The sequence below is a fragment of the Lithobates pipiens genome, unplaced genomic scaffold, assembly GCF_037356315.1.
Source record: "Lithobates pipiens isolate NorthernLeopardFrog02 unplaced genomic scaffold, aLitPip1_a1.2 Scaffold_19, whole genome shotgun sequence".
Taxonomy (NCBI): Eukaryota; Metazoa; Chordata; class Amphibia; order Anura; family Ranidae; genus Lithobates; species Lithobates pipiens.
Window position 1 is genome coordinate 576,189,578 of NW_027507764.1, and position 24,649 is coordinate 576,214,226.

Below are 24,649 nucleotides of genomic sequence, written 5' to 3' on the forward strand. Positions count from 1 at the left end.
CAAAAACAGTCGCTCGGACATAAAACGCCTTCAACGCCAGACTTTGATCTTTAAAGCCAGATCTGTGTTCACAACAAATCTCAAAGAACTACTGCCAGCCTTAGAACTCCAGAAAAGAAAAAGAAAATATTTCATGTCTGTAGTTAAAAGAACAGATCTAAAAGTTGATAATAAACTCTATAGACCCTAAGCCCTTGTACACACGGTCGGACATTCTGACAACCAAATCCGTTGGATTTTGTCTGACGGATTTTGTCCGAAACTGTTGCATACACACGGTCGGACAAAGTTGTCGGAAAATCCGATTGTACATAACGTGATGACGTTATTTCGTTACGACGGGACTACGTTCAGGCTAGTAGCCAATAGCTTTGGCCTAGCAATTTGATCTAAGCATGCGTGGCACTTTGTCCGTCGGAGTAGGCTACACATGATCGGAGTATGTCCGATCGGAGCATGTCGTCTGAAAATTTTACGGACAAGTTGGAAAACTTGGTCCGTCGGATACTCCGACAGAAACAGTCCGATGGAAACCACACACAGTTGGATTATCCGACAAAACGGTCCGATAGGACACATTCCGTCGGAATCTCCGACCGTGTGTACAAGGGCTAAGACTCAATAGTCTCAGGATGCTTATAGCGACACCCACAAAAAACAATTTATCCAGAACAGAAGGCGTACAGCGGTTGGGGTTGCCTGCTGGCCTCTTAGGTCTTTTTCAAACATATGCATTAGCCACTTTATGTAGACACTAAATTCTTTGGCAGGTAAGACAGCCTAAGTGAATGTAGTTGATCTGTGTGTTTAACAGTTTGCCTGGAGTTTGGCTTTTAAAGCCCAAAACTCCCCATAAAGCTCAAACTTTTAGTAAAATTATTTTGTCCCCAAACACGGATGTTGCTTCCTTTTTTTATGCCAATTTGGTAGGATTGAAGCATGGAAATCAAAAAGATTAGGGATGGGCACCATCAGTATAGTAATATTTATCACTAGTAGCAGGCAGTAGACATGGCAGGAATTCTGAGTCAGCAGAACTAGCGTGCATTCGTTTACCTATCTATGGCAGGTCCAGTAGCTCCAGTCAGTATGTGTGCTTAGCCTCTTTGTTGGAACTGCCCTTTAATTTCCATACGGACTCTTTTTCCAGCTGTAAAAATGTGCTTTCTGAATTCAGCAAAGATCATTTATTCACGGTATACTTAATTATTCATAATAGCTTCATAATAGAGTTCAGGATTATGAAGCGCTGCTAATGCTTTGTAAAAAATATAATCGCCCAGGCAACAATTAGGATGTTATTAGCTGAGGATTCTGGGACGCTGGCCGGATAAAGCAAGATCAGCAAAACAGAATATTCTTCTCCTCCTCCCAACAGCAAACCTCACACACTTAGCTTCAACCTGGACTGTGTATAAGGCGTAGTTCATTTGTAAGATATCCAATTCACCTCCTTGTTATCTCTCAACTTGACTACTCCCTCGTCATCGGCCTACCTCTAAAAAGGCTATATCCCTTCAGTCTATCATGAATGCTGCTGCCAGACTCATCCACCTTACCAACCCCTTATTGTCCAATATCCATCTCTGCCAATCCCTCCAATAGCCTTCTTTTGGCCAAAGCCTAAAATTCTACATAGTGCCCAAACTGTCCACTTCACTCCTCCCAAGACCTTCTGATCTCTGGCTCCATCATCATTACCTCCTCCCAAGTTCACCTCCAGAATGTTCCCCAGAGTCTCTAATATCCTCTGAAACTTCCAACCTCAATCTGACCAGCTATTTACAACTCTGTCCACCTTCAGGCAATCCCTGAAAACCCATCTCTTAAGGGAAGCTATCCTGACTTCACCTAACAACCAAACTTCTACTTTTTCCATGAACTTATTCCCACACATTTAATACCAAGGGTGCCTACAATGGAAAAAGAGGAATGGTCTTAGGCCACACATAAAATACACCAACAATAAGGTTTGCTGAGGAACAGAAAAATTTTAGTAGCTCACAAGTTAACGATCACAGACATAGAATATCTGGTTGAAGGGATGTAGTAGCAATTCTCAATGAATTCTCAAGGTGCTTATCAGAAATTATGGTTCCAAATACCTCTTGGTGTGCTTCATTCTTGAAAATAGTTGCCATAAACATAGATGCTGCCCAAAACTGATGACATGAATATGTGGAGTTAAACTTACAAAAAGGTTGCACCAAAATTGTATGGTGACAAAAGCAGGAATAACTCATCATAATTTGTCTAAAGCTCTTCTGACTTGGTGGATAAATTGATTTCAAAGACTTGTAACCCTTACCTCTTCATTTGGTGGTGAGTGCTCACTTTGCAGCTTCAAGTACCACAGCTTCCAGAAGAATCTTCAGCATCCAATACTTCCAGGTTGTGTCAGATGCCTGGTCCTCCCGCTGTTCTTTGGTGCCATCTGCCAGTGCCTATGTCACAGTAGTGATGTCAGAGCAAGAACAGTAGTGCACAGCGGAGGGAGAAAAGGCATCCAATACGCCCTGTTTCTGAAGAGTCTCCTGGAGGCCACATCTCCCGAAGACTGCAAAGTGAGGACAGAATCAATTTCAAGTAGATCTAAACACTAATTGGATGAAAGTTCGCTAAAGCATTGTGTACCAAACAATGGCAAGTTTTTTATCTTCTAGAAATGTTTTCAACGTTTTCCAATCCTTTTATTGCAGCATCTCACTGCTGTGGATCTCGGATATTTTTTTTGTTACTTCTTGTCAACATCCTGGTGCTTAAATACTGGCTGACTGCCATTGCTTGGTGGCAAAGGAGGAAAACACCTACACATCAGCAAAGTCACATACAGTTTCTACTGGAGGTGTAAAGAAGTGTAAGCCTGCTTTGCAGAGCAGTCCTACCCAGTGGTTGCTAAGGGGCCCGTTCTGTCTGCCAGTATTGCACCTTGGGGGGAAATGTGTGGACAACCCTTAAAAGGAAAAAATAGTGCCAAAATGTGGAGTAGAGACCCCTCTCCCTGTAGAAGTCAGAATATGTAGAAAAGTTCTGTTTTTTTTTATTTTTTATTTGCAGTCTGATAAACAATATTTTTTTAAATTAATATTCAATCAGATAAATGCAAGTACTATAACAAGATAATAGAACTTGTGCTTAGTAAGAGATTCAGCAGACAGTGAGGAGGTATCCCATCTCCCAACTTTAAATGGCCTTACAAATCCAATACAGATCTACATATTTATGAGTTGAATTACAAGATTGTTGGACTTTTTCCTCCGTGCAAATGATACTAAGCTCCTTTTCCAAGTCCACAAAGTAGGAGGGTTTCTTAGGAGAGACCTCTGTTAAACAATGATTATATAGAAAAGACACAGCATGTGTAAGGGGAATATGTTGCTTACACAAAGATTCAAAGATAGTAAGAGGATGATGAAGATTGCCTCGTATTTTCAAGGAAATACCAAATTTAAAATTCTAATAACCACCTACCTGGGGGGCTGGGGTAGGAGTTCAGTCAACTCTGTCAGTGGTTTCAAATCAGTTGGACCTAAGACATCAGCCTATGGAGATACGAGGCGTAGGAGTAGAGGAGAAGACAGTTAGGTTTAGCCCCGAGGGAAACTCTGTGTTGCCTGGAAGTGGGGTTAAAGTGCTCAGGCAAGAAGACAGACAGAGCTTGGAGCAAACGGTCCCACACTTTAGGGGTGAAAAGTTCTGTTTAATTATGAGGAAATGGTTGCACTCACACTGCGTAGACGTTATACCATATAGCTGGGGGTGTATCTGCTATACTAAGGGTTCTTTTCTGCAAACAAGTGTGCTGGAATCGTCTCCTGGTTTTTCTAGGAGGAGAATGGTATACTAGGTTAAGAAAACCTTATAGGCTCTGTGGTGCAGGGGTAGTTGGGTTATATGAGAGGAACACGGGATGCACATAAGTGCTGGGTCTCCCTTTGACTTAACAGGTTGGCTGCTCAAGGCTGTAGTAAGCTGCTAACTGGGTGTGGTGCTTATACAGTACAGCGGAGTTACCTGGATTAGATAGGCTTTTCAAGACAAGGTGTTTTCCTGACAGTATACTACAGGCAATACCCGGGGTTACGAAGAAGAAGGTTCTGTAGGTTTGTTCTTTTTTTTTTCTTACACTTTAATTTTAATTCATAACTTGGTGTCATCTACAAAAACAAACACAACTGTAGACCATTCAAAATATGAATTATTGCGGTACACCTGTCAAACAGTAACGCAGGTGTCCTAAGGCGAGCTCAGGGAGGACAGAAACCTCCCGTGGAGCAGAAGGGCAAAAGCTCGCTTGATCTTGATTTTCAGTATGAATACAGACCGTGAAAGCGGGGCCTCACGATCTTTCTGACTTTTTGGGTTTTAAGCAGGTCTCAGAAATGTTACCACAGGGATAACTGGCTTGTGGCAGCCAAGTGTTCATAGCGACGTTGCTTTTTGATCCTTCGATGTCGGCTCTTCCTATCATTGTGAAGCAGAATTCACCAAGCGTTGGATTGTTCACCCACTAATAGGGAAGGTGAGCTGGGTTTAGACCATCGTGAGACAGGTTAGTTTTACCCTACTGATGTGTTGTCGCAATAGTAATACTGCTCAGTACGAGAGGAACCGCAGGTTCAGACATTTGGTGTATGTGCTTGGCTGAGGAGCCAATGGGGTGAAGCTACCATCTGTGGGATTATGACTGAACGCCTCTAAGTCAGAATCCCCCCTAAAGGTGACGATACAGCAGTGCCACGGAGCCCAGGTTGGCCTGGGATAGCCGGCCCCCACAACCCCTTTGCCGGGGCGGGGGCTGGCGCGTAGTGCCGCTCGCCTCGGGACCAGATCGCGGACGGAAGCAGGCCGCCTCTCTCCCGGAGTGCATTGCATGTTCGTTGGGAACCCGGTGCTAGATCATTCGTAGACGATCTGATTCTGGGTCAGGGTTTCGTGCGTAGCAGAGCAGCTACCTCGCTGTGATCTATTAAAAGTCATCCCTTGAGCCAAGCTTTTGTAAAGAAAAAAAAATAAGAAAAAATTAAATAAAATATGAATTGTTAGTTGCCATTTTTTTAAATTCAGCCTTTAAGCCAGTTTTCTATCAATTTAAATACTGCATTTTCTTTCTTTTTTGAGTTTCAAAATTCTTTTATTGAAAAGCAGTATTTAATGCCACTATTTCACTCTGGGGCATATCATATGGATAGCAAAAATATACATCCGTGAAATAGTACATCAGTTAAACATTGAAAAGTAACAATATGACTAACTCAGCCTGAGTATTACTGTAGATGTCATTAGATACAGCTGGTAAGTGCACTATTGACAAGCTTCGGTCCCGACACCCCTATCGGGTTCAGACTGTGTCAGGTTCCGAGAGAGTCTGCCGATATCCTGAGTGCTCCTACGCAATTGGGAGAGTCTTCAAATCCCAAGGAACACAGTAGTTCCCCCAAAGGTGAGGGCCCCCCAAGGTGAGCTAGCTCTGAAGCTCTGCTTGAAGCTTAAAAGGGAGCAAGGAGTGCTCTACAGGGTTGAGGATACGTTTAACTAATCCCTGCAAGTGAGGCTAATATGTAAACGTGAGTCCCAGCAGAACCTTTACTAGATTAGGAAAGCCTGTCACTTAATTTAACATGAACTAGGTTGTAAAAAAGGATAGAAGAGAAAAGGTGGAAAGAGTAGAGGGTAAAGAAGGGGGTTGCCTTATTGCTTGAATAAGAACATAATTTTAATATGCCCTGACTCCAGGAATGAGAGATCCCCATGCTGTAGGTTTGTTCTTAAGTTGAATTTGTATGTACGATGGAACATGTACATTTATTTAAGTGTAACTCCAGCCAAAAAAAAAAAAAGGTTACATTTTCTGGATAGCATAGGGAAGGGTTAAAACCCCATGTAATGTTTGTTTTGCAGTCCGTGCTCCTGTTCAGAAGATTTCACTTCACTTTCTGTCCCTGTGACAATTGGATTTTGAAAACTTTGGGTTGCTGTTGACACCTTTTTTCCCATGATAACTACAGGGGTGAGTTTCCCTTCCTATGGGTAGATTTCCTCTCACTTCCTGCTGTCTCCCTCTGTGTAAGTAGGAGTTGTATGTAAGTCGGATGTTTGTAACTCGGGGGCCGCCTGTACTGTGGAATGTGAGCCATCAAACATAGGTTCTATATCTCTGGCCCTCACTGTGTTTGGAATTTTCTAGAGAAGACCCTACATGATTCTAAACCTTAGAATCACCCCCTGTACTGTGGAATGTGAACCATCAAACATAGATTCTAGATCTCTGACCCTCACTGTGTTTGGAATTTTCTAGAGAAAACCCTACATGATTCTAAACCTTAGAATCACCCCCTGTACTGTGGAATGTGAACCATCAAACATAGGTTCTAGATCTCCGACCCTCACTGTGTTTGCAATTTTCTAGAGACGTCCCTACATGATTCTAAACCTTAGAATCACCCCCTGTACTGTGGAATGTGAGCCATCAAACATAGGTTCTAGATCTCCGACCCTCACTGTGTTTAGAATTTTCTAGAGAAGTCCCTACATGATTCTAAACCTTAGAATCACCCCCTGTACTGTGGAATGTGAGCCATCAAACATAGATTCTAGATCTCTGACCCTCACTGTGTTTGGAATTTTCTAGAGAAAATCCTACATGATTCTAAACCTTAGAATCACCCCCTGTACTGTGGAATGTGAACCATCAAACATAGGTTCTAGATCTCCGACCCTCACTGTGTTTGGAATTTTCTAGAGAAGTCCCTACATGATTGTAAACCTTAGACGAAACCCGCTGGAAGAGCAGACAACACAGGAGAACAACACAAGAAACAGGCCGTAATGTTGTCACCTCAGAACAGGAATTGCTTGAATAAGGACCCTCGTGTCAGGATCACCAGTTATTAGTTTAATAAAAGCTGGAGATTCAAAAAGGATTAAAAAGGACTTTTTTAATGTGTTAAAAATGATATCAGAAATGAGGGACTTCTTTTACTATCTACTTTAACTAGGTGTGTCAGGCTTGGTTTGATGTCCCAGGGCTCCAGTACCTTTACATTTTTAAACTACCTTGAGAAACACGGGCTTGTCCTATTCCAGTCACACTTGGAGGCCAAGCCAAGCAGTAAACATGACAAAAACTCTATAAATTCTGGACAGTCCTGAACTTTGTAATTAGATCATGGGGAGATTTCAATTACTCCTGAGTTATGAGAGGCTGCGAGAGCTCCATTCGGGAACAGGCAGGAGGTCACACGACAGTTGTGAAGGGAATCTTAAAAGGCATCATGATGGATCCGAGAGATGAGGTGCATCGTCTTTTCAGGACAGTATCATCGTAATAAACAACTTGAATCTTTGCCCATGGATTGAAACCATTAAGATTGTTCCTGAAGCCAAAACCCTGCTCTGATTTATTATAGGCAGAAACCGCATGAGTGGCAGCGAAAAGCATTTTGTATAGTGTTCATATGGATTTTTAAGACTTTTTTTTTTTACTAATCATTATTAATAATACAATACTAAATGTAAACTTCAAACATAAAAGCCTGAATATGACATTTATAGTACATTCTAATGCAATTAAATAACACATATTCCAAATAAGCACTGACCAAACGCAAAGCTATTTTAAACATTCACATTTATGAACAAGGCACATGAGGATATATAATAATATATAATATCAAGCTTGGCGAAGTTACAAATTTGTTGGCACAATGATGCCACTTTCTGCAGCAATGCAAGGACCGCTCGTATACTATTCAGGACTAAAGTACCTTTACCTTAAATGAACTATACGAAACACTCAGTTCAATTCAGTGCAATGATTCATTGGTTATACAAAATAAAAATTGAAAGATAAAAATAATTTAACTATTTGCTAAAAGTACACATGATGCTAGGTCTGCAGAGAACACCATGTTTTTTTCCATCAAATTACCAGCCTATTTAAATTACTTAACATTTCAACATAGACCTCGTGGACATGGAAGTATGACCAATTGTCTCTTTCCCAAACTTTCAAATTGATACAATTGTGACATCTCATGCATAGCATGGAGGCAATAGGCTATACTCCCAGATGATCAGACTCTGCAATTACTCATAATATAATTTGATTATCATCTAAACATTGAAGGAACACTACGTCTCTACCATGACCTGACCTTGACATATATTACACATTCATACATACATTATAATAATATAATTCTATTACACTCTATACATAGAACACTACACCCCCAACTTGACCCAACCCATTGGCCATGACCATAATACAATTATATTGCACTCTATACATAGAACACTACACCTCCAACATGACCCACCACGGGACACCATCATAATATAAATCTACTACACTCTATACATAGGGCGAACACTGGACATGATCATACATACATTATTATAATATAATTCTATTACACTCTATATATAGAACCCTACACCCCCAACTTGACCCACCCCATTGGACATGACCATAATACAATTATATTGCACTCTATACATAGAACACTACACCTCCAACATGACCCACCACGGGACACCATCATAATATAAATCTATTACACTCTATACATAGAGCACTACACCCCCCAACATGACCCACCACTGGACATGATCATAATATAAAATTCTATTACACTCTATACAAAGAACACTACACCCCCCAACATGACCCACCACTGGACATGATCATAATATAAAATTCTATTACACTCTATACATAGAACACTACACCCCCAACATGACCCACCATGGGACACCATCATAATATAAAATTCTATTACACTCTATACATAGAACACTACACCCCCAACTTGACCCACCCCATTGGACATGACCATAATACAATTATATTGCACTCTATACATAGAACACTACACCTCCAACATGACCCACCATCATAATATAAATTTATTACACTCTATACATAGAGCGAACACTGGGCATGATCATACATACATTATTATAATATAATTCTATTAAACTCTATACATAGAACACTACACCCACCAACTTGACCCACCCCATTGGACATGACCATAATACAATTATATTGCACTCTATACATAGAACACTACACCTCCAACATGACCCACCAGGGGACACCAACATAATATAAATCTATTACACTCTATACATAGAACACTACACCTCCAACTTGACCCAACCCACTGGACATGACCATAATAGAAAAATAATTATTTCACTCTATACACAGAACACTACACCTCCAACATGACCCACCACTGGGAACCATTATAATATAAATCTATTACACTCTATACATAGAGCACTACACCTTCAACATGACTGAACACTGGACACGATCATAATACAATTATATTACACTCTATACATAGAACACTATACCTCCATCGTAAGCCAGCTATTTTACATAATCATAATACAATTCTGTTATAATATGTACATACTACACTGTCAACATGACCAAAATTTGGACATGACCATGAATCTTTTCTTACATTATATAAAAATATAATGACTACACATAACATTGATACAAAAAAGACGCAACTTGCTCCCATCTATAGCTGGCTATCGCAGTAAGAAGCATTGGAAGGCTAACAACAGGTACCAACAAGGCCAAGACCAGCCCGCAGACAACCAAAATAACCTGTCTAATGCCGGGTACACGCGGTCTGACTTTCCGGCAGAAAAACTCAGACGGAATAATTTCATCGGATATTCCGATTGTGTGTGGGCTTCAGCGGAATTTTTATTTTTTTCAAAAATTCTGACGGACCTAGAAATAGAACGTTTTAAATCTTTCCAACAGAATCAATTCCTATCAGGAAAACCAATCGTCTGTATGCTGTTCCAAAAACGACGCAAGGGCAGCTATTCAGTACTGGCTATTGAACTTCCTTTTGTAGTCCGGCGTACGTGTTGTACGTTACCACGTTCTAAAAAAAATCTGACTTTGGTGTGATCGTGTGTAGGCAAGACCGTTTCAGAGGAACTCCGTCAGAAAAACCGTCAGAATTTATTGTGACGGAAAAAACGGTCGTGTGTACGTGACATAACAGTATGCGTTAAAAGCAGGGGTTTAGTATGAACACATGTGCAAATGCACGCGCAAGCCACAGAGTCTAGTTAAGGCACCCCGGTATCTGTGGTACCTAACACTAATTTATAAGTGTGTGCAGACTAAACCCCTGCTTTTAACGTATATTGTTAGATGGGTTATTTGGTTGTCTGCGGGCTGGTAGTAAGTTAAGCTTTGTTTTTTCCCTTGGATTTATCCTTGGCCTTGTTTGCACCTACACATAACATTACATAACACATTTTTTTTTTCATTTTTATTTAACATTTATCTCAACACAAGCAAGTTTATAATGCTAATAATGCATGTGCAACAAAAGCAGTCTCGCAGAAAAGCCACGTCAACAATATTTTTTATATTCTTAAGTAGACTGATCACACTGGGGGTGGCAGAAGGGGAGCAGGATGGGTTATTTACCAGTCTGTGCTCTGCATTACTTTTTAATGTGTGCTATTGCTTTTTACATATATAAAAAAGGAGGTAGGATGTGTAAGGATTTAAGATGATGGAGGTGGTGTGATGATAGAAGAGGATCGGGGAGGTGTGATTATAGTAGAGGATGCAGGACTTGTGATAATAGAAGGCAATGGAGGAGGTGTGATAATATAAGGCAATGGAGGAGGTGTGATGGTATAAGATGATGGAGGAGGTGTGATGATATAAGATTATGGAGGAGCTGTGATGGTAAAAGTTGATGGAGGAGGTGTGATTATAGTAGAGGATGCAGGACTTGTGATAATATAAGGCAATGGAGGAGGTGTGATAATATAAGGCAATGGAGGAGGTGTGATAATATAAGGCAATGGAGGAGGTGTGATAAAATAAGGCAATGGAGGAGGTGTGATAAAATAAGGCAATGGAGGAGGTGTGATAATATAAGGCAATGGAGGAGGTGTGATGGTATAAGATGATGGAGGAGCTGTGATGGTAAAAGTTGATGGAGGAGGTGTGATGGTATAATAGGATGGAGGAGGTGTGATGGCATAAGATGATGGAGGAGGTGTGATGGCATAAGATGATGGAGGAGGTGTGATGGCATAAGATGATGGAGGAGGTGTGATGACATAAGATGATGGAGGAGGTGTGATGGCATAAGATGATGGAGGAGGTGTGATGGTATAAGATGATGGAGGAGGTGTGATGGCATAAGATGATGGAGGAGGTGTGATGGTATAAAATGATGGAGGAGGTGTGATGGCATAAGATGATGGAGGACGTGTGATGATAGAAGAGGATGGAGGAGGTGTGATGATATAAGATGATGGAGGAGGTGTGATGGCATAAGATGATGGAGGACGTGTGATGATAGAAGAGGATGGAGGAGGTGTGATGATATAAGATGATGGAGGAGGTGTGATGGCATAAGAGGATGGAGGAGGTGTGATGGTATAAGATGATGGAGGAGGTGTGATGATATAAGATTATGGAGGAGCTGTGATGGTAAAAGTTGATGGAGGAGGTGTAATTATAGTAGAGGATGTAGGACTTGTGATAATATAAAATGATGGAGGAGTTGTGATGATAGAAGATGATGGAGAAGGTATGAGTATTTAATATTTAGGATGTTGGAGGAGGTGTGATGAAAGAATAGGATGGAGGTGGTGTGATGATATAAAATTATGTAGCAGGTGTGATGATAGAATTGATAAAAGAGGAAGGCGGACAGGTGTGTGTGATAATGAGGACTGCGTTAAATATTGGTGGCACGGCAATAATGGGCACATACTGTATATGATCATGCTTTCCAAGCTTTGTGAACTTTACTTACCCCACTGGAGAGGTGCCAGCTGCAGGTGCTCCAGAACGAGCTGATTTAATATCCCTTCCACGCTCGCCTCTCCTTCCCGCTTCAAGGATGGGTAAGAATTAGTTAAGGAACATGGACAATCAGCCAAACACATAAAAACGTTTACACAAGATTTCTACAAAAAATACTAAAGAAAAGGATATTTGCTATTAATATATATATATATATATATATATATATATATATATATATATATATATATAGGTGTTGGGGTGATTATGCTCATGTGGTACAGTGAGAGAAAAAAGTATTTAATTCCCTGCTGATTTTGTACATTTGTCCACTGACAAATACATTTTACCAGTGAGAGACAGAACAAAAATATTCAGAAACATACATTTCGAAAAAGTTATAAATTGATTTGCATTTCAATTAAGTATTTCATCCCCTATCAATCAGCAAGATTTCTTACTCCCAGGTGTCTTTGATGCAGGGAACAAGCTGAGATTAGGGGCACTCTCTTAAAGGGAGTGCTCCTAATCTCAGCTTGTTACCTGTATAAGCAATCAATCAATCAAATTCCAATCTCTCCACCATGGCCATGACCAAAGACCTGTCCAAGGATGTCAGGGACAAGATTGTAGACCTACACAAGGCTGGAATGGGCTACAAAGACCATCGCCAATCAGCTTGATGAGAGGGTGACAAAAGTTAGTGTGATTATTCACAAATGGAAGACATACAAAATAACTGTCAATCTCCCTCAGTCTGGGGCTCCATGTAAGATCTCACTCTGTAGAGTTTCAATGATCATGAGAACGGTGAGGAATCAGTCCAGAACTACACAGGAGAATCTTATCAATGATCTCAAGGCAGCTGGGACCACAGTCACCAAGAAAACAATTGGTAACACATTACGATGTGAAGGACTTAAATCCTGCAGTGCCCGCGCGGTCCCCCTGCTCAAGAAAGCCCATGTACAGGCCCGTGTGAAGTTTGCTTATGAACATCTAAATGATTCAGAGGAGAACTGAGTGAAAGTGTTGTGGTCAGATGAGCTCTTTGGCTTCAACTCAACTTGCCATGTTTACAGGAAAAAAAACGAGACTTTGCAATCACTTTTATGATTTTGAGAGGATCTGCAAAGAGGAGGAGTGGGACAAAATCCCTCCTGAGATGTGTGCAAACCTGGTGGCCAACTACAAGAAACGTATGACCTCTGTGATTGCCAACAAGGGTTTTGCAACCAAGTACTAAGTCATGTTTTGCGAAGGGGTCCAATACTTCTTTCACTTGTTAAAATGCAAATACATTCATAACCGTTTTGAAATGCTTTTTTCGGGATTTTTTTGTTGTTATTCTGTTTCTCACTGTTAAAATAAACCAACCATTAAAATTATAGACTGATCATTTTTTAGTGGGCAAAAGTACAAAATCAGCAGGGGATCAAATCCATATACAGAACATGAGACCACTAGAAAAGGATGACGAAAAAGGAGCTGGACTGTGAATATAATGGCAATGCTTGAATTTAATAAAGCCTTATAGCAAACTGCGAACCAGATGCATTTATATTTGGGAAAACAGATGACTTTATCATGCTAAACAAACTCAGACTGAATATTTGAATTTAAACACTTTTTAAGTCTAGGACTACACGGGCAATTAAATCTCTTAACTACATAGAGGTTTAAGCATTAGCGGACCATTGGCTCTCGCTATAAGTACACTGATTTCAGCAATCAGTTACATTTCTTTACATAGTTTATATTGTAAAGGCTCATTTACCTTTGTGGTAGGTGGGCTTTATAAACACACTGTGGAGATGCATTTTTAGTGCCCCCAACTGCCCCTGCCTTAAGCTGCTTTCCTTTGCGTCTGCAGCAAAAATCATCACTCCTGTCCCAATGGGTGGGCAGCTGGCGCATCAATTCTGCGGGCAGTTGGTGCGGCAAATACCAGTGAAGAGGTAGTGAAGAAGTCCCACAAGTCGCACATCCTAATGGAAAAGTGTGTGGCAGTCTCAGGCTGGGCTTTGGCCAGGCCACACCCCCAAATTGTTTCACCCCACCCCCTTGGGGTGTGGTCCAGCTGGATCCCAATCTGAGACTGCCAGATACTTTTCCATTAGGTTTTGCAGCAATGTGCAGCTTGCGGGACTTCTCCTTTACTACATGCTGATGTTTGGAGCCGAGATGAACTCCGTTTCTGGCCAGCACACCCAGCAGATGGTGATTGAATGGAATCATCTAGGGGCCTGAGCGGCACCCACATTTGTACATAGGCAGTGAAGCGGTGTCACATTGCTTCCCCACTGCCTGTAAGCCAAGTCCAATAAAATTTGAAAATTACAGTCACATGACTAAATTTAGGGAGCCTATTCTGTTACCACAACTCATGGTAACAGAATGTAAATATACATGGTGGGTGCCCTTTAAAGTGAACCAACTATGCCCATTTAAGTGTTCACTATTGCTGGACATATAGTAACAATACTTCAAAGCAAGTGTTTATCTCTGTACCTATAGGCATTGTAGAACAATTAATCTTTACATTTTCCCAGGAGAAAAGAAAAAGAGGAGGGAAGAAACTTGGCATCGAGCGTTCCATTACATAGGTGTCAGTGGAAAAATGTCCCCTTAAGCTGGTGGTCAGTAGTGAAGTGTCAAGCTAAATTTGTATCAGTGGAGAAGGGCACCTTTACATTGGCGTCAGTGGATAAGGCCTTCCCTTACATAGATGATAAGTGGTGAAGTGCTTCCTTACGTTGGTGTCAGTGGAGAAGGGTCTCTTTACATTGGTGATCAATAATGATCTTACATTGGTGTTAGTGGAGAAGGGCCCACTTTTATTGGCGGTCAATGGATAAGGGTCCACTTACATTAGTGGTCAAGAGTGAAATGCACCTTACATTGGTGTCAGAGGAGAAGGCCCTCTTCACATTGATGTTCAGTGGTGAAATATCTCCTACATTGATGTCAGTAGAGAATGCTCCCCCCCTCCCCTTAGGATGGTAAAGTTTCCTCTTACTGGTATCAGTGGAGAAGGGTCACCATACATTGGTGGTCAATGGAGAAGTGCCCACTTACATTGGTGTTAATGGTGAAGAGCCCCCTTACATTGATGGTAAGTTGTGAAGTGTCCACTTATGTTGGTAGTCCATGGAGAAATGCCCTATTATGTTGGTGTCAGTGGTGAAATATCTCTTTACATTGGTGGTCAGTAGAGAAGGGCCCCTTACATTGGTGTCAGTGGAGGAATGTCCATTTAAATTTGTGGTCAGGACTAAATAGGCCACTGGTGTCAATATGTTACATGCCCTTGAGTAGAGAAGCTCTGTGTCTTGCGTCAATGGCCATGTGTGGCATCACCTCCAGAAATCATAAAGCCATTGAGCAGGAGATCAACCTGCATGATGTTGCATGCAAGGCACCCCTTATTTGGTGGCAAGGACACTCTTTACCCTGTCCTTCACACCTTTTTTGTAGTGAGCACACCCATCACCCTATCCTTCACCCTTGATTGGTGGCAAGTACACCTGTCACCCTGTCTTTCACCCCTTATATGGCGCAAGCACACCCATCGCCCTATCCTTCACCCCTTGTTTGGTGGCAAACACACATCACCCTATGCTTCACCCCTTGTTTGGTGGCAAGCACACTTGTCACACTGTCCTTCATCCCTTCTTTGGTGGTGAGCACACCTGTCACCCTGTCCTTCAACCTGTTTGGGGGCTAGCAAACCCATTGTTCTATACTTCATTCCTTGTCAAGCACACCCCTCACCCTGCTCTATGCACTTTTTTGGTGGTGAGCACACCCATTGCCCTGTCTTTTCTTACGTGTGTGGTGGCTAGAACACCCACCTCACTGTCCTTCACCCCTTGTTTGGTGGTGAGCACACCTGTCACCCTGTCCTTTACCCCTTGTTTGGTGGTGAGCACATCCTTCACCCTGTCCATCCCTCCATATTTGGTGGTAAGCACACCTGTCACCCTGTTCTTCACTCCCTGCTTGAGGGCTAGCAAACCCATTATCAGGTCCTTCATTTCTTGTTTGGTGGCTAGCACACCTGACTCCCTGTCCTTGATCCATTGTTCAGTACTGAGCACACCCGTCAACATAGGCGTGTGCAAGGGGTGTGCCTGGGAAAACCCTAATCACCCCCCCCCCCCCCCCCGTGTGGTGCAGATTACCCTTGCTGATATTTCATCAAAGCCCTCAACAGGGCTCCTAAAAAAATTGTAAAATGTAAAATAATAAAAAATAAAAAAACGACTGACATCGTACACTGCCCTACTAACACCAAACTTTGCGCTACTGACAAGTCCACTGCTCTGCTGACGCCATCCACTTCCCTACTAACACCCATCCATATTTTAATACATTTGGGGTGCACACCCTAATGCAATAGGCTGCACACACCTATGCCCCTCACCCTGTCCTTCACCCCTTGTTTGGTGGGCAGCACACCCGTCACCCTGTCCTTTACCCCTTGTATGGTGGACAGCACACCCATCACCCTGTCCTTCACCCCTTGTTTGGTGGACAGCACACCCATCACCCTGTCTTTCACCCCTTGTTTGGTGGACAGCACACCCATCACCCTGTATTTCACCCCTTGTTTGGTGGACAACACACCCATCACCCTGTCTTTCACCCCTTGTTTGGTGGACAGCACACCCATCACCCTGTATTCCACCCCTTGTTTGGTGGACAGCACACCCATCACCCTGTATTTCATCCCTTGTTTGGTGGACAGCACACCCGTCACCTTGTCTTTCACCCCTTGTTTGGTGGACAACACACCTGTCACTCTGTCCTTCACCCCTTGTTTGGTGGACAGCACACCCATCACCCTGTCCTTCACCCCTTGTTTCATGGACAGCACACCCATCACCCTGTCTTTCACCCCTTGTTTGGTGGGCAGCAGACCCATCCCCTTGTCTTTCACCCCTTGTTTGGTGGACAACACACCCGTCACCCTGTCTTTCACCCCTTGTTTGGTGGACAGCGCACCGCTCACCTGTCCTTTTTTTCTCCGCAGCAAAAATAAAAACACCCTGGAACTCACTGACTGCCCATAGCCATAAAATACCAGTATATTTGTAGAGTATGTTAATAATAGAAAATACTTGATAAGCTAATATGGGAAACCAATTCCAATTCAGACTCTGAACAATATACATAGTTCTAGTAGGTAAGTGGAACAATCGTTTTAAAGAGGACTACACATTAGGGAATATGGACGACGGGACAGAGGAATTTGAGTCAAAAACAAAATATGTCCTTCAAAGTACAGGACAACTAGGTGGCCCTATGTGCAAGAGGCTCTCCTCTCCCTCGGGAGCAGTATGAAAAAAAACAGCTCAATAAGTTGGTTTCTATAAAGCTCTAAATAAAAGTCAGAATTGTGTTAACTTTCATATTCTTTTTTTCAGTGTTGAGGCATTTTCCTGGAGAGAGTTTGCCGTCCCCTGGTTAAACGCGCTCGTTGCCTGGAACTGTTTTATTACCCGACTCGATCTGCATGAAGAACGTTAACTCTGGCTGTAAGATTACCCACAATGCACCGGCCTAAACAGCTGCTTATTTTGGATCAGCGGTCTCGGCAGCTGTTGAGGGGAGAAAGCATTTAGTTCCAGTCCGTAAACTAAGCATAAAGATATGGCGAGGAGACGCTGATGATCCCCCCGATGTTGATCTCCATGCGTGCCCGGCCTCTACACGGCGCAGCAGAGGGTATCCATGGCAACATATGATCCAGGCCCCGCGTGGGGGACCTTCTCGCTGCTGGAAGCTGCGCACCCCCCTGGCAGGCTGCTAAATATATTCTATTACACCCTGTAACTGTGCTTAAACATGACAGCGGACTTAACCCTTGCCTGTCTGGTGCCATGCAAAAGGAACGTTTCGCCCGTCTTGTGCTGGTCAGCGATGGTGACCTTCGTTCGCTCAAAAATAATAACAATTTTATTCAGGCAGAAATTAAATACATATGACAGTCGCAGGTTGATGATTCGCCATTTAAACAACCTGTCCCTTTTAGGCTGTTATATATATTCATGACTGGGTTCTGATGAATGCGATGGTGGCTTTTTTTTTTTTTTTTTATGTGTCATATTTATTTTATGTCTTCGTTTTCATGGCTGCATCTGTTCCTCGAAAAAGCCTGCTCAGCTGAGCACCCAGGTTCCTTGGTGTGGTCCTTCCTCCGCCATCCGTCGTCTTCCTCCTACAATGCGCCTTTACCACTGGTCTACCGTCACAAAGTTTTAATTTTTAAAATATTGTGCTAGAAATTAAGTTCACCTTTAAAAAATAAAATAATATATTATATATATATATATTTTTTTTTATTTATTTTTTTAAATGCACATCATTTTGCAGGTAAAAAAATAGCATTTTTTTTACTAGAAGCCTGCAAAGCATTGCACCCGCAATCAGCAGGTGCCATGCAGGACTCCTGCAGACCTGTCAGTGTATAGACTGCTCGTACCGCATACAGGCAAGCAGATACACATTGACAGGGAGAGATAATGAACTACCTAAAGCGCTCAACAGTGTGGTAATTCTTTGAGAACCACAAGCTGACCGCCAAGACTGTTGGTACTTGTAATTTCACATTCAGAGAACTTTTTTTTTTTTAAATAGTGATAGCGAGATCAAGGAGAAGATCCCTGGCTCGCACTGGACAAAGCGGAATCTGAGAGACGTTGCAGGAGTGGAAACATGTGACATGTCCCACCCTAAAAAACGGGTGGAACATGTAACAGGTTCCCAAAAGGTGAACTTATTCTTTAACCCCCCCTTAGCCCACGTACACACGGTCGGAGATTTTGCCAACCAAATCCGTCCGATTTTGCCCGTCGGATTTAGTCCGACGGATTGTGTCCGAAACTGTTGCATACACACGGTCGGGCCAAGTTGGCGAAAAATCCGATCTTTCAGAACGTGATGACGTAATTTCGTTACGATGGGACTACATTCAGGCTAGTAGCCAATAGCTTTGATGTAGGAATTTTATGTAGAAATCTGAGCATGCGTGGCACTTGGTCCGATGAAAATGCTCTACAGATGATCGGATTAGGTCCGTCCGGCCCAGTTGGTCGGGAAATATTTCCAACATGTTGGAAAATTGGGTCGGACGGAGATTCGGACGGAATCAGTCCGATGCATACCACACACAGTCGGATTATCTGACGACATGGTCCGATAAGACTCATTCCGACAGATTCTCCGACTGTGTGTACAAGGGCTTAGACAATTATACAATATCTATTCTGAAAGCAGAGACTGTTTATCAAATGCATTTGCCAGTCAACTGTCCTTCAAAATTTGGGGGGGCAGACTGTGGCCAGTGAGAGTAGAAAAGGTCCCAACATCCCAACATCAGTGGGGAAAAAATAAGGCCCCATTGTTTTAGTGAGAGTAATTGCACCCCATTATTTGTGTAACTGAGAGGAATTGTGCACCATTGTTGGTGTCATTGAGAGGGATTGTGCCCCATCACTGATGTTATTGAGCCCCATCATTGCTGTCAGTGGGAGAGATTTTGCCCCATCATTGGGAGGAAATGTGCCCTCTTTATTGCTGTCAGTAGGGGGGAAATTATGCCCCATTGTTGGTATTAGTGGATGAAATAGTGCCAAGGGCTGGATAAAAGCAAGCAATGGGCCACAGTTTGGAGACCAATGATATAGGCTACCCCCACCCCCTGCCCGCTTCAGTCCATCATGAATGCTGCTGCCAGACTCATCTACCTTACATTGCCAACCATTTAGTGTCCACCACCTCTCTCTGCCAAACCCTTTCATTGGCTTTTGCTTGTCCAACAAATACAATTCAAAATGCTAACAACATACACAGCCATCCGCAACTCTGCCCCCAGCTACATCACCAACCTCATCTCAAAATACCAACCAAACTGTCCTCTCCACTCCTTCCAAGACATCCTGATCTCTAGATCCCTCATCGCCTCCTTCCATGCCCTCCTTCAGGGCTTCTCCAGAGCCTCTTCCATCCACTGGAACTTCTACCCAGTCTGTCCCAAGCCTCTACCCATCCTCTGGATCTCCCTACCCCGACCTGTCCAGAGCATCTCCCATTATATGGAACTTTCTACCCCAATGGGTCCAGCTATCTTCTACTCTTTCCAGCTTTGGGTGATCCGTAAAAATCCCCTCTCCTCAGAAAAGTCTATCTTACCTCTAACAGACTTAATTCTGCTTTCTCTATCAGCTCATCCCTCACCGTTATTACCTTTTGTAGCACATGAACTTTTATTTTAGATTGTAATCTCCCACGAGCAAGTCCCTCTGATCCCTCTTGTATTAAACTGCATTGTAAATATACTGTTTCCCTCTAGTTTGTAAAGTGCTGCACAAAAACTGTTGGAGTCCTGTATTATAATATTAAGCAGAAAAAAATACACTAATATTAATTTTAGTGCAAACACACAATAATATACCCAATGTTTTTGGTAATGGAATTGAGATGAGTAAATAGATACCAAACATGTCCAACAAGCCTTAACATTGAGTGTTTACACTGTATGTTTGCGTTGGGGTGTGTTTTAACTTTTTTTTATTCTTATTTATTTTACAACCTTTTTTTTCCTTCATTTAACTTTGATGCTATCATAAGGGGATACTTTATGGAGACATCCCATCTATTGGACCCGCTATGTCTACCATGCCCTCTACTGCAGCTAAGCAAGCAGAGCAAGTGTGCAGACCCGGGAATACAGGAAAGGGATGTTGGGAACCCCTCATAATGGGCATATCAGGTCTACAGAACTAGAAAATCAGGACAGGGATGACGGGAACCCCTCATGATGGACACAGCAGGTGTACAGACCTAATAAATAAGCACAGTAATGGTGGGAACCCCTCATAATAGGCACAACAGGTGTACAGACCCAGGAACTCTGTGCAGGGATGGTGGGAACACCTCATAATGAACACAACAGGTGTACAGATCCAAGAAATAAGCTGTCAGGGCTGGGCTCAGCCCTTCCTTCTCTGAGCTGGCCGCTCAGCTGTCGGCTAATTGCCAGCTCCTATCTCTCCACAGTTACTCAGCTGTTGATGATATCCTGCTCGTCAGTCCTGCCTACTTAAGCCGTTCAGTCCAGATGATCTCTGCCTTTGCCTTGGTCAACATCACAGAAACTATCTCCTGGAAAGACTTGCTTTGCCGACATCCCTTCTGGCTCCAGATCCTGCTTGCTGTTCCACTACATTGATCCCTGACTTCTGGCTTGTCTGACTATCCGTTCCGGTTACTGAACTTTGGCTATGTTTTGACTAAGTTTTTTCTTTTTACCTTTATTATTAAACAAGTGTGATTTAACTGTACTTCTGTCTCGGCCTGATTTCATGGTTTCTGACATAAGCACAGTAATGGTGGGAACACCTCATAATAGGCACAACTGGTGTGCAGACCCAGGAACTCTGTGCAGGGATGGTGGGAACCCCTCATAATGAGAGCACCAGTTGTACAGACTCAGGAACTCAGCATGGATGGTGGGGAACATGTCATAATGGGCCCAGCAGGTTTACAGAAGCAAGTCAGAGATGGTGGACACCCCTTAATAATGGGCACAGCAGGAGTGCAGACCTGAGACCACAGTGCAGCTCACCAACAGTCCCCTCAGCAAAGGAAAAGATTTTCAATGGTTTCAATCTCCATTATCCAACCCACTCACAACTTCATGTTACAAAACAAACAGGTCTTTCCCTCATAATGCAAACGCAACACAAGACATGTCTAATGCCCCGTACACACGGTCGAAAATTCAGACGGAAAAAGTCAGATCGGATTATATTATCAGAAAATCCGATCGGGTGTAGGCTCTATCAAACTTTTTCCATCGGAAATTCCCCCAAAAAATCCGATCAGACTTTTACCCATCGTTTGTAGAGAATTCCAATCGGACGAAGTACCACACATGCTCAGATCAAATTACAAGACCAAAGCTATTGGCTACTAGCCTCAACGTAGTCCCCTCATAACGAAATAGCATAATCACGTTCCGAACGTTCGGATTTTCCGACAACTTTGTCCGACCGTGTGTATGCAACACCAGTTTAGGACAAAATCCGTTACTGTAGAAAAAAAAATGCAGCAAGCAGGATTTAAAAAGAAAAATGAACGTACTGCTGTTTATAGATAATAATGGTATCTAGTTCTCAAGTGCTTTTAGCAGGTTGGGGATCCTGAATTGCAATGCACATAAAACGCGCTGGTGTGGAAAGTCCAAAAAGTGATTGATGCTTTCCAATAAATGTACAGTGAGGGGAAAAAAGTATTTGCTCCCCTGCTGATTTTGTACGTTTGCCCACTGACAGAAGAAGTGATCAGTCTATAGTTTTAGTGGTCGGTTTATTTTAACAGTAAGAGACAAAATGACAACAAAAAAATCCAGAAAAACGCATTTCAAAAAAAGTTATAAATTGATTTGCATTTTAACCTCTTCCTGACCAGAGCACTTTTTACAATTTGGCACTGCGTCTCTTTAACTGACAGTTGCGCGGTCGTTCAACGCTGTACCCAAACTAAATTTGCGTCCTTTTTTCCCCACAAATAGAGCTTTCTTTTGGTGGTATTTGATCACCTCTGCGTTTTAAAATTTTTGCACTATAAACAAAAAAAGACCGACAATTTTGAAAAAAAAAAACCTTTTTTTTATTTTTTGCTATAATAAGTATCCCCCCAATTAAAAAAAAAAAAACACATTTCTTCATCAGTTTAGGTCTATCTATATTCTTCTACAGATTTTAAAAAAAATAAAAAAAAATAAAAATTGCAATAAGTGTATATTGATTGGTTTATGCAAAAGTTATAGTGTCTAAAAACTATGGGAACGATTTATAGCATTTTTATGATTTTTTTTTTAATAGTAATGGCAGTGATCTGCGTTTTTTAGAGGTACTATGACATTGCGACGGACGGACGGACGGACGGACCCAAGACCTTCGACACATTTTTGGGACCATTGACAATTATACAGCGATCAGTGCTATAAAAATGCACAGATTACTGTGTAAATGTCACTGGCAGGGAAGGGGTTAACACTAGGGGGCGATCAAGGGGTTAATTGTGTGTTCCCTCAGTGTGTTCTAAAGCCTCGTACACACGGTACGATTGTTGGCAGGGGATTATCTATTGACAGACAGTTGTCCTAAAATCATACCGTTAGTAGGCTCCTTTTAACAATTTTTGTCCAACTTTTGGCCAACAAATGTTAAATGACAGGCTAGTAAATTTTTGGCGGACAACTGTTTGACGTCAGATTTTCGTATGGTCAGTAAACACAAAAGTCGAACAAACACGCATGCTCGGAATCAAAGCTCACCAAACACAAAATTAGCAGAAGGGGCCCAAAGGGTGGCGCTCAAGAGCTGAAATTCCTCGTAGTACCCCACTACGGTCGTTTTTGTTGCACGACAAGTGTGTACTGTTAGCCCTTGTACACACGGTCGGACATTCTGACAACCAAATCCGTTGGATTTTGCCCGACGGATTTTGTCCGAAACTGTTGCATACACACGGTCGGACAAAGTTGTCGGAAAATCCGATTGTACATAACGTGATGACGTTATTTCGTTACGACGGGACTACGTTCAGGCTAGTAGCCAATAGCTTTGGTCTAGGAATTTGATCTGAGCATGCGTGGCACTTTGTCCGTCGGAGTAGGCTACACATGATCGGAGTATGTCCGATAGGAGCATTTTGTTGGAAAATATTTACGGCAAGTTGGAAAAGTTGGTCCGACGGATATTCCGACGGAAACAGTCCGATGGAGACCACACACAGTCGGAATATCCGACAAAACGCTCCGATAGGAAACATTCCGACGGAATCTCCGACCGTGTGTACAAGGGCTAAGTATGCAAGACAAGATCCTGGCACACACCCTTTTGACAAAAAAAATCGGACGCTCGGTCTACAATTGTACCGTGTATACAAGGCTTAACTGTGGGGGCATAGGACTGACTAGGAGAGGAGACATATAGTTTTTCCTACTTAGTAGGAACAAACGATATGGCTCCTCTTCCCAGACAGCACAGGGATTTGTGTGTTTACACATACAAATCACCGCGCTGGCGCTCGTGCATGCGATCACGCGTGGCCGGCAGCGATCGTGCCCATCAGCCACGCACATCGGGGCGCACACGTGTGCCCTCAGGTGGCCGCTAAAGGAATGGACGTACCCATTCAGGATTTCGCCTAGGGGAGCCATTCTGCTGCAGTATATCTGTGTGAGCTGGTCTTGAACCTGTTAAATTAGTGAAATAAGTATTTGACCCCTTCGGAAAACATGACTTAGTACTGTACTTGGTGGAAAACCCTTGTTGGCAATCACAGATACAGTAGAGGTCAGATTTTTCTTGTGGTTGGCCACCAAGTTTGCACACATCTCAGGAGGGATTTTGTTCCACTCTTTGCAGATCCTCTCAAAATCATAAAAGTGATTGCAAAGTCTCGTTTTTTTTCCTCTAAACATGGCAAGTTGAGTTGATGCCAAAGAGCTCATCTGACCACAACGCTTTCACCCAGTTCTCCTCTGAATCATTCAGATGTTCATTAGCAAACTTCACACGGGCCTGTACATGGGCTTTCTTGAGCAGGGGGACCTTAAGGTTTCGAGGCCATGTTTAATGCCCTGGCTGAGGGAAGGAGGTTCTCAGCCAAGATTTAGCAGTATGTGGCCCTATCCATCGTCCCTTTGATGCAGTGAAGTTGTCATGTCCCCTTAGCAGAAAAACACCCCCAAAGCATAACGTTTCCACCTCCATGTTTGACGGTGGGAATGGTGTTCTTGGGGTGATGGGC

General features: G+C 42.6%; 1 protein-coding gene across 1 annotated transcript in view; it reads right to left on the reverse strand.

Annotated features, from left to right (window-relative positions):
- The window catches only part of TRAPPC9 (trafficking protein particle complex subunit 9), a 903,391-nt gene that overhangs the window by 381,671 nt on the left and 497,071 nt on the right, over positions 1 to 24,649 (reverse strand). Inside the window, exon 21 of the mRNA XM_077493381.1 lies at positions 11,832 to 11,922. Within this exon, the coding sequence (XP_077349507.1) occupies positions 11,832 to 11,922 (91 nt within the window). The remainder of the gene's footprint in view (positions 1 to 11,831; positions 11,923 to 24,649) is intronic.